Raw genomic sequence first — 12,003 nt, 5'->3', positions numbered from 1 at the left:
TACATAAAATAACCTAGAAAGTTGGGTCAGATATGTTGTCTTATACAATTTTTTATTTTTTTATTTTTATTTTTTTATTTTTATTTTTTTAAACCTAAAGTTGGGTCATATTGGCCCATAATGTTGATCGGTCCATTTTTGATCCATAATTGGGTTACTTTTGACTCTTTTTATTTTATTTTTCTATTTTTTTTTTATTTTTTTTTTTAACGTGTCAGTTAATTGTACTAAACATCACCTGGGGTGACAGCTTGAAACTGCAATGTTGAAAAAAAACAAAAAAAAAAACCTTACAATTAGGTTATTTTTCAACAACGTGACATTTTTATTTTTATTTTTTCAACTATAGTGTCTCTATAACGCAGATGGCGATGTTCCCCCGTGACAAACGTGAGGTCATTGTATTTTAATTTAATTGTACTGCACTTATTTTGACACCCCTGTGAAGAAGGTTCAAATGTTAACTTTAAAACATCGCCTGCGCAGTTAACAGAGGTTTTATGGTGGCAACAAGTGGTCCATGTGTCAAGGTCATTTGCCAACTCAAATACAGCAGTGATTCATTCACACTGTTAGGTAAGTGAGTGGGAGTTGTTAAGTGGATGCATATTTTTAGTCACTCTCTTTCCACTGGGACTCTGGACATGCGGAAACCGTGCCAAATAAGTTATTTGTCAACTGAATAGACGGGACAAACATCTTAAAGACGCGACAGTCAACTCAACTGTATCATGTAGGCGCTGGCCTTTTGGCAGAATCCCACCGCACGCATCTGACATCCATCTGGTGGACACCTCGCAGTAATCAGCAGATAACACACAGCACTGTGTAGCTGGAGATTAGCTGCGGTGTTAAACAAAGAGGCTGAGCAGGTTTGGGACATGCCAGCTCTTTAACACATTCACTGCCAGCCCAGCAAAAATGCATTATTTGACGTCTTTTTCCGTCAATGGCAGTCAATGAGTTAATTAGACCCCTGCTATCTGACAACATTCACCAGCACACACGTGTGCAAACACACCCGGTTTTTGCTTCAGTTTAGACAGTATAAAGTATCTAATCTCGTGGAGTAGCGGGAATTTATTTGATGTAAAGTACAGGCCACAATTTTATGATATGTGGTGTACTGTATTTCATTTTTGCTCCTCTCTTACCCTAAAACTAAAATATTGTAAAGTTTAATTTTACTTGATAAGAAAAAATACAGTAATGAGAGAATTAAACATTATCACTTTTTATTGTTTAATTTCAGTGGCTAATGTGCAGTTTGGCTTTAGCCGCAGGTGCTAGCTAGTTAGCTAGCTCCATTGGCTCGTATACCTGCTAGGGAGTTAGCTAGCTAGCAACAGGGGCTAAAGTCAAACTGTGTCAGGGTTTTTTTTGTACTTTCTGGACCTGGATTTGCCACCTCTGCTAATGTGCTGCTCCTTCTGGTGTGCCCGCCATGGCCACTTGGGGGCAGTATAATATAAACATAGAGATATAAAAATGGAGAAGAAGTCACAGCTACTCAGCAGCCATATGAATTGTTCTTGAAATATAGTAAACAAACAATTAATTACTTCTGTGAGTATTATATTATCTGTCTGCGTAAGTATCGACTACACTTTGCTGTCGACTTAGACACTGCGATGTCATTTTCAGTCGCCAACACGTGACAAAATGGCCGCCCGGTGAGATGTCGCTTAATTCATATTCTACAAACACGATATTAAACAGAATACCATGTTTAGATGCAGCATAGAATGCATTATTGGAAAGAACATTTTTGACTTGATTTCAATTTTAAACTTTTCTAAGGAAAAGCTATGTGGTTGTTCTAAATACACATTTAGATTTTTTTTTGCCCTTTAATTTTCAGTCAAAACCAAAAAAATAAAAATAAATCAGCTAAACGGCTCATTTCGTGAAAAAGGTCAGGTGAGGCCTATATCAAGGCATGACTGTACTTTCTAATAATTTTTGTCCATCCATCCATCCATTTTCTTGACCACTTATTCCTCAAAAGGGTCGCGCGGGTTGCTGGAGTCTATCTCAGCTGGCTTTGGGCAGTAGGTGGGGTACACCCTGGACTGGTTGCCAGCCAATCGCAGAATTTTTGTACATTTCAAAAATTCTTTACATTTGCGAGATTATGCGGTAATATGAGACAGGGTTAACTAGCAAGTGAAGACTTCCCGCCGTGCTGGCTACCCAGTAACAGGACACACAGCGGGAGCTAAACGAGTGGACACCTCACGGTGGCGAAAACCTCTTGGCGAGCGTCCAGCAGAGTAAAAAGGACGGCGCGAGTGAGCCAAGGACAAGAGTGGCGCGGCGGGAGAGGGGAGATAAGAGGTTAGCGAGGCAAAGACGACCAACGCGAAGAGGAGAATGCGATAAACACGGCGAGGGGAAAATATTAGGACAAAGCCTTGGAGGGGAAGATGATTTATATAGCAATGCAAATATTGTTTATAGCGGTCAAGACACACAATGATGGTGCAAACTATTTGAGTAAAAACCAGGAAAGGAAAAAGTGCAAGAAAAAGCCTAACATTGGAATGGAAGTTTTTTATTTTATTTTTTATTTTTTTTAAACTGCAGGGAGTGACTGCACTCCAGCCAAGGACAACAGCAATTGCGGGCATCTGTCAGCGACCATCTGGGCGGACCCTAAGGCTGCTAAAAGGGATGTGACCTCTGTTTAAAGTGGAACTCACAGTTCTTAAACTCCCGCTGGCCACAACATTAGGAACACCGATACGAGCTCTGACAACGGTAATATTATTATGCTCATTTTTGGATGACTTTGACCGTCTTCAGAATCATTCACCGATTACCGACTCCAAAATCACGACAGGGATTTAAAGTGCTGGTACGCGACATCACATCGGTTTGTGCTAGTTTGCGCTTGTTAGCTAATACTTTTGAAAAGACTCGTGAAGGTGGTTTGTTTCTGATGAGTAACTACTGGATACAGTCATTTATGTAACATAGGTTCATGATTGTGTACATGCTAGTTGCATGGTGTTGATGCTTTATAATCACTTCTTGTTCAAATGTTTCAGTTCATAGAAAAAAAATAAACATTATTAAAGAAATAATTTTTAAAAATATTAAATTGACCATATTTTGAGATTAGTTAAAAACAAATCTAAATGATTTAAAAAATATATATTTTAAGATGATATTTGTGCATTCAATGAATCGATTTATACAACGATTCAGAGGGTGTAATATTAAAGAATGAAATTCTTGACATGCATCGCACGTCCACAAGCTCAGAATCTACAACACCTTGATAAAATCCACCACAATCACATTACGCCACCTGCGCCACAACTTAGACCTGCTCCAAGCCGGTTTAAGGTCTAGTCACCAAATTGTCAGGTGCGCCGGGGTTGCCTAAAACAAACATCCTAGCCATGGCACAGGCTACCAAATTCATAAACACAGTAAACTAGACTTATCCAGCATAAAAATCAAGAAGTTTTTATGCCGAATCCGATATTCATTTTCAGTAAAATGGGAGGCGAAATACTGGTATCAAAATATTGTAAAATACAAATGCCAATTTTGACTGTGTCGTAATGTCTTAAACCATGTTTATTGAACAATGTTTCAGACTTTTCAAAATGCAGATTTTTTTTTTAATGTTAGACAATAGACTTCATTTTAAATTAAAAAAAAAAAATGTCAAGGGAGCTGCCAAGGTTATCAGTACGTCTTAAAGAGTTAAATGGAAACTTAAACAAGTAAATACCATAACTCTCTATAGTTTTCTACAGTAAATATTTTTTTCCCAAAATTTAAAAATACCCAAAATCTTTCACATTTCTTTGTTTTAACTTCTAACAAAAATAAAAGGTTCAGAAGGTTCCCAGGGTCAGCAGTATCTCTTCTAAAGTTAACTGATAATGTCAACAAATAGTTCCCTGAGATTAAAAAGGTTTTAGATTGACCTTTTATCGACTAAAAGCAGATACCGATATTCGTCTAAATGCCTAATATCGTCGCTGATAACCAGCCAGGCCGATTATCGTTCTATCCCTAGAAAATAGACCTCAAAGTGGTCCGGATCTGGCTCCCGGGCCTTCGAGTTTCACACCTGCAGACTATACGAAGGCAAGACAAATGACACGGAAGAGCCCCTTGAACACGCTTTTATTAGTCATCCTCATTAGTCATCCCTGCCTCCATATTTCCTTCCACCCACCGCCTATCACGCCACATGGAAAGCATACGGTCCGCTTGGCCTGCCATCCCCTTTCGCATTCGTCGCAAGTTTTCGACGGCGAGGAAATGCCTCGGAGCCGAATGTAAGCATCCACTTATTGAGTGGGATGGAGACGGTTCAGTCATATTGCGATAAATGCGTAGCATCCCTCGCCGAGACGGGACATGTCATGCGTCCGCGCTCCACGCATCCATTATCAGCGCGGCACCGTTGCCGTTCCGGGAGCTGTCAAGGAGCGCAGACGAGGCAGGAAGTGTCATAACCCTGCTATGCCCTGAGATTGTTTCCAAATGTAAACGCGCGTTCACACGCTTGTATCCCTGCCAAGAACACTTGAGTAGTTCTTGTCTGAAATTCCACGGATGGCTTTTTATAGCCAACTCTCTCGGGGATTTACATATTCAGAAACTAATAATGGAGCCGGCGTATTAGCTGCTCGGTATTGACATTTAGCAGTGTGACGTTTGGAGCGTTAATGTGTCTATTATTAATATTAGGGTGTGTGCTCATCGGCCACAACATTAGGTACATCTGTTCAAGATAAGATACAAAGCACTATATTAATAGTCAATTGGTTACCTTATTTAGTATTGCCCAACTGATATGGATTTTGGAGGCCAATGCCGATAATGATATTTGGCAGGGAAAAAAATTCCGATTAATTGCTCAATTAATTAAAACAATAAATAAGTGCATGAATTTACAGTCAGAATAATTGAGTTACAATATTTTGTACTTTAGCATTTGTTTAACTAACTGTAAAACAGAGAGAAAAATCGGGGAAAAAAATTGGTAAGTTTTTTTTATTATTATTGTTATTGACCTGTTTTATGTTGTAATATATTAACTAGAAACTCAGCAAAAAAAAAAAAAAAAAGGGCAAAAAATCTGGCTTTATGGTGCTGATTTCAAAATTGCTAATATTGGCTGATTAAATTTGGTGATTTTATTATTATTATTATTATTATTATTTACATTTAAATACAAAAAATAAATTTTGCCCAGATTATTTTTTGATAAATCATGAATTTCACACATTTTTGTGATTTTTCTTTTTTTTTTGTGTGACCTGACAACTGTTAGGGCCAAATTTTGCATGCTTTTAAAATTTCAAAAGATTTTGGAGATATATATATATATATTTTTTTTGTAGGACCAACAGTAAGAGGGTACCAAATGAGAGTGAGTGATGCTGTGCAGACCTACACCACTACAAATCATGAAAAATATATACAGACAAAAAACATAATAATAGAAAAAAACATAAAACAATAAAATAATTCAGAAATATAACACTCCTGAGTGTGTATATCACCGTGTAAGTGAATTTTGCAAGATAAACAAAAAGCTCCTTTCCACCCAAACAAAATACAACACATATGGTGACAAATTGTATTGTCTTATTTCTTTGTCAGATTTGGACAGCGTGGTACACTTTCACACTCGCAACAGTAACCACATACAGTGCCGGATCAATTCATACACTGTCAGACATCACTGAGCCAAACTGACTCTTCCTTTAAGCCTCCTTGTTGTCAAAGCTATCCAAAAGCATTGTGGGGAAATGTGGGTCACGTCTTATTTTGAGTGTGGAAGGAAGGAAAGAATTGGAAGGAAGGGAGGAATAGGCGGATGAAATGTGACTGGATGCCGATTTCCTTCAACAAGCTCACAAAGAACATGCGTCTTGGTCTAATTCCACCGTGATCACTCTCAAGATGCTTTATGGATTCTCGAGTAACTTAGATGCACTTGTCCTGCACGATTTAATAAGATCAATGACAAGAACTGTATTAAAAAAGAAGTTCATAAGCATCGTTTTAATTAATTACTGTGCAGTGTATGTCATGTTGTCCTCCCTCCGTTTGGTTATCCAAAAGATTAAATTACTTTACCCTTCAGCAAAAGGTGAAGAAATCCAATACAGTATTTTTTATTTCCGGACCAACTCATCCCAACACGAGATAAGATCGCTCACATTCCCAGAAAACCATCCATTCTGCAAATGTCTTATCTATGCCCACTCCTTTTGGAGCACCGACAGGTTAAATTGAATTGATTTTTTTTTAAATTAGGTTCACTCTCTGGGTAAATGGGCTTAATTGCCTGAATTATCGCACCGGCTTCTTAAGGCGGTTTGGGTTAAGCACAATATGCATTTTTGCTCCAGTACACAAAGCAGTCGCATTGAATCACATCCTTATCGGGAGCGAGCAGATTATTGTAATTAAAAGGCAAGTCAAACGTTGGCAGATATTATGCTTATATCAAGATTGTATCCACATTAAGACTGGTAGGTTTTATTGGTGCACAATTTATTATTAATTATTTGTCAACAAATGAAAGCTAGGAATTACTTCATAAAATATTATAATAAAAATATAATAATATATTATATAATAGTAATAATAATAATAATTGTGTGCTATTGGTCATCGTTAATAGCGTGTTTATTGTTTCAGTGACTCTCAAACAAGGCGGAACGGGTTAGCTAGCTAGCTTGTTATCCGAACGGCAGCTTAGCATCATTTTTAACAAAATGGCGGAATACATAACACTGTAACTATCTCTAAACTTTAGAGATAATTGTGAGATAGTCTCTGGGTGTCGTATTGATTGTTGTGTTTACCTCCTGGATATCTGTCAATCAAATGATTAGCAATGATGCTAATAGTGGAAGTTTTTCTACTGTGATGATAAACACTATTAACCTATTAACTGGTGTTGCTTAAAAATACATATGCTTAAAGTCTCCTGTAGCTAAAATATATAATATATGGTCAACAAGGTTAAATGTCATCATAATATAAGAGGTGCTAGCCACTAGCTAGCTCGCTAGTTAGTATGCTTCTGGGTCTCGTCCACAGAAGCACCTCCTCGCTTGGGAATTTAAATATTGACTTGTAGCTGTTTTGTAAACTGTAGCATCAAGGGAAGAGGTGGTTTCAGGGTGAAAGCATAGCTAGCTAGCTAACATCCTGTTTTGGTAGACATTAGCCTAGTTATATTTATGTCAAATAAAGTAACTCATGGTGTGAACAAAGGTGCTCAAGTTTTTTTTTTCTGTTTTGTTAGTAAATAGTGGGACAAGAACTCATGTTGGACATCCAAGTGATTCTTGCAACAAAACAAAACATTGTATATCAACAAATGCATGTTCTTTATACGAATTTACTTGATAGGGTCTTTAGTTTATGTATTGTCACTGCTACATGTTTTAAAATTAGCATTGTTTTTTTTTTTGTGTTCAGTGAATGTGACACAGTGACAAAATCATATGAAAAGCCATTATTGTAAATCGGAATTGGGTACTTTGACCTGCAATGTAAATTCAGCCTTAGACTGAGGAAAGATGATGAAAGTGGCCATTTAACAAAATAGTCTACCTACAGTGTGTTTCAGTCATGACTACATGGGGGAGAGGGGGGGGGGGGAGCGTCACAAAAATCAGCAGAGCAGTGAATACCATAATGGCTCCCTAATTTAACGGCCATTTAATTTGGTCTGCGGGGCGAGCCTTTTGTGTTGGGCAGGCTTTAAAAAAAAAAAATAAAAAAAAAAAAAAGGCAATAGAACTCGACAGTTAATGTCAAAATTGTTGATAATAAAGGGCACCTGTCAATTTTTTGTCCCAATGTCGTGTGTTATGTTTTTGGTGATTATTTTTCATCTAAATAACAGGCAATAATGCAGATTTTTGATATTAAAAAAAAAAAGCGCGGACAATTTGCATTGGTCGCGCCTCATTTTTCCACCTTGGGCTTCAGCTGAGGTTTATTTGGGGGCGCCCCCCCCCCCCCCCCCCCCCGTCCCCCAACTCTATCTTTGCTTGTGAGCAGCAGAATAAAGATCACAGTTATCAGTGCACAGGCAGGCTGTCATGTGACTTGTAATGACACAGCCCAAAGACGAGCCATTACAATCTCTGAAGGGAGCCTCGACACAAAAATCCATTTGGCCGTGTCTGAGGTGGGGGTGCGAGTCTGTCGCGATAAGCCGACGCGCCGTCTCCGTTTGTAATTTTTCGCCAGTCACGCACTCCATTTGAAATGTAGTTTTTGAGATAACAAAGACAAAGGGTGGATTTTTTTTCGCATTAATTTTAGTAATTACGCCCTTTTTTTTTCTTTTTTTTTTTGGTATACCATCAAGACATCTGGGGGGGAGGATTCGCAAAGCTGGCCGGCGGCGAAGCACACGCCATGACAGAAAATGGCTGCTCGAGGCACACGGGTGGATGCACAATTCCATCATGGCGTTTTCTCGCACGCATATTTATACGTGTCGAGCCTTTGTCGGCGACATTTACATTAAATTCCCCATGTAGGTAAGAATCCACGTCAAAAAAAAAAAAAAAAAACGTATGATGCTTTTCACAGAAAAGTGATCAGCATGGGCGGTGAGTCTATAAACGCGGCGAGGGGGGGCGAATGGCGGGGAGGGTGGGGGGTGCACTGCGGCTCAAGCTGCTCCCATCGCAATCCTGTTCCACTTGGTTAGTCTCAATTTCACAGATGATGTTCTTCACCCAGACCGAGGCTGGAAGTCAAACGCCAAAGCACAGACGAGGCGCAGAGAAAATTCAACTTCATCACAACTGCTCGGCTTAAGAAGTCGTCGGCGACGGCGTCGGCGCCTTTTGGGTCGGGGCGGGGCTGCGAGGAATGCGGCGCTCGAACACACAGCTAATTACATGGTTAACCTTTTTGACCAAAAATGAAATTGAAAGAAAAAATTATTGTTATGATTAAAATATATTTTAAAGGCTTACTAAATGCCTTACTCCTAATAGACTCCTAGAATTCTAAATTTAAAATGACCAAAAATGATGGGGGGAAAAAAAATCTGATCAATAAAAATACTGTATATTTTTTCAAATAACGGTCTCTACTCTTGGAAAAAAAAATGAATGCCACACCCCATAAAGATGCCCCCCTTCTTGCCGCAGGAAAAAAAAAAAGAGCCATTTCAATGCTTTGTGCCAGCATGTGCAAAGCTGATGTATACAATGCAATTAAAATATTGAATAACATATATTTATTATTACAATACATATTATTTCATAATATTTATATACTGTACTACTTTAGCTATAATTAATTTGTGGAAAATATATGTATATATGTGTCTTACATACATGTACCAGTACTGTATGTAAAAATAAGTACCCTTTTCTAGTTCATGAAAAATGCTTTTAAAATATGTCCATTTAAAATTTTTATTTCTTTAAATAATAGTCGCTGCAATTTGAATAATGCGAAGCTGCACTTTGCAACTGAGTTTTTATGTACTTATATCATTTATTAATTCAAGTGCCACTATATGTACTTTTTGGGAAATACATGTTTTTTAATGTTACAATAAAAAAAAAAAAATCTAATTTAATAAATTCTTTAGCCCTATGAAATAACATACTGTATTACTTTAATCAGGCATTGTTATGTATTTATGGAAAATGATTTGCTTTATTTAATTTTACAGTAAAATTGCCATTGTCCTCTGTAATCGAGTAATATATAGGAAAAGTTTCTACATTATTTTAACCAGTCAATTCTAAACAATTCATCAGCAAAAATGCTGAGTTAAATACATTTTTTCCCAAGTTCATTATAATCATCTTTTTAAATTGCTGAAACAAACCACAATCAGACTCAAGCTCCTATTTAATAACAATTGTGTTTCAACACAATCTCCAACACACACACACACACACACACACACACACACACACACACACACGATACAATCACCAGCGTGAATTTCTCACGCACATTTTCACAAACCCATTTTGACACAAATGAGCTGGAAAAAGCCCTGCAGCAGGACTCAAAGATAAATTTATGATTTCTGAGCAAAAGACTGGCTGCCAGTATTAAATCCACAGTGGGGGATTCATTTGAGAATAAACTCCCAACGCTAACTCTAAAGTTGTCACAAAAAAACATGGTAAGATATGATGTGATTGAGACCCAAAAAAATATGTATATGTATCATCTTCAAGTGTTGGGGAGTGAGGCCCTTGTGTGTGCACACCTACGCCCCAAAAGACGAGCGGCGGGCAGGTGAAGCAGCTGGTGAAAATGACAACATGGCTTGGAGGAGTGAGCAACGGAAGGCAGCGGGATTTGATGAATCAAGGACCTTTTGTTCAGCAGGGACAAAAAAAAAACAAACACAAAAAAGACTGCTTGGCGAACACAGCCGGGCGTCGTTTGGAGTCATTTAGCCAAACGCGGAGGAGTACGAGGGACTGGAAGGTCATTTAAAAGAGGATGATGATGCAGTCGGAATGGGGCGTTGAAGTGGGCCTTCTCGGCTTGAATCAATCAAGTAATCATAACCACACTACAGTATATGTACGAAAAAATACAGTCAAGAACTGGTTTAAGTTTGTATGTGATGTGTATTTGTGGGTTCGATTTTTTTTTTTTAGGTCATTTATTACATTTGCTTTCGGAATTGTTCAAATGCGCTCACTGTGGCCCACAAGCCACTTCTCCACACAAAACAATCATTAAGGATATTATTATTTTTCATTTAAAAAATCTATATATTTAGCTTGGGGAGGGAATCACCTACTCCTTCTTAAATAAAACACATACATTAAATTTGAGCATTTTTCTCCTGTGTGTTTGTTTTATGTAATTTAATGGAGGGGGAAAGTAATAAAACACCAATCATGTAATCTTAGGAAGTAAATTTAAAAGGAAAAAACTGCCCAAAAATGTATAAGCTCCTTCAACATGCACAATTCAGGCTCTACATTGCAAAAAAATAAAAAATAAAAATAGCCATATTGTTGAATAAAAAGCTCCCAGATTGTCAATTAAAACAACAAATTAGTAATTGAAAAAATTAGCCAAAGCATTAGCATCATTTTTTCAGGACAGAGTGGGGAAAAAAAAAAAGTGTTTTAAAAGGTTAAACCACAGGCTTATGTAGTAGAGCAAGTTATCTCAGTGGAAATGTGCATGTACACGCTGTTTTAAAAACATTTTAAAATAGTTCTACATTAATTAATCAAAAGCAAGGTTTTATTGATTAGTTCGTCTGAGTCCCAATCAGTCTGTTTTACGTGACATTTGAATTTTAGTTTTGAGACCATTTCAGTCCAAAAAGACCAACTAAACCCCCTCTGGAGATATACTTACAAAAAATAAATATAAACAGTAATAGAGTATAAATGTGGAAAAAAAGTATCTCCTACCTGCGGGAGGTGGCCCCTCAGCTTCACCGCTGCTGATGTCCATTTCCTGGCTCTCGACCTGACTGAGCCCGAGCTCATCTGCCTCCTCCTCACTCTCTCCCTCTCTCTCTCGCTTTCTCGCTCGCTTCGCCACATCTAATATGGGAGCCACGTCGACGTATGATTCCGCACGCTCGACGCCGTCCTTAGCTATAGCGCATACGTTGTCAGGAACGTCATGAGCGGGTCGGCGTTGCTGCGATACGTCAGCGCGTCTGCCATATTGGATGTGTCATATCCGTCCTGTTAACGGCAAATAAATGCGAACACATTTGTTTACACAAGCGACTACTTGGGAAACAAGTAACCAAAAACAACGTATATCAATATTAATGTGATTATAATAACTGTTTACTATTAGGTAAGCCGTTTCATATAGTGTTTGTAAACAATACTGTAGGTGCCACGGATATATCCAGGTGGCAGAAAAGTGATCAACTACCACTTAACCTGAATTGAAAGAATCTTGCCAGATATAACCAGATATACTCCCATTTTGTTTTTATTTCCTTGGGGAAAAAAGGAAATTAATCCATCT

General features: G+C 37.9%; 1 protein-coding gene across 1 annotated transcript in view; it reads right to left on the bottom strand.

Moving 5' to 3' along the window:
- The window catches only part of LOC144005428 (zinc finger protein 385C-like), a 35,712-nt gene extending 24,191 nt beyond the window's left edge, over positions 1–11,521 (bottom strand). The window contains exon 1 of the mRNA XM_077503586.1: positions 11,427–11,521. Within this exon, the coding sequence (XP_077359712.1) occupies positions 11,427–11,469 (43 nt within the window). The 5' untranslated portion in view covers positions 11,470–11,521. The remainder of the gene's footprint in view (positions 1–11,426) is intronic.
- Between the last annotated feature and the right edge of the window lie 482 nt (positions 11,522–12,003).

This window comes from Festucalex cinctus, chromosome 17 (assembly GCF_051991245.1).
Source record: "Festucalex cinctus isolate MCC-2025b chromosome 17, RoL_Fcin_1.0, whole genome shotgun sequence".
Lineage (NCBI taxonomy): Eukaryota > Metazoa > Chordata > Actinopteri > Syngnathiformes > Syngnathidae > Festucalex > Festucalex cinctus.
Note: the sequence above shows the minus strand (reverse complement) of the source record. Positions and strands in the feature narration are given on the sequence as shown.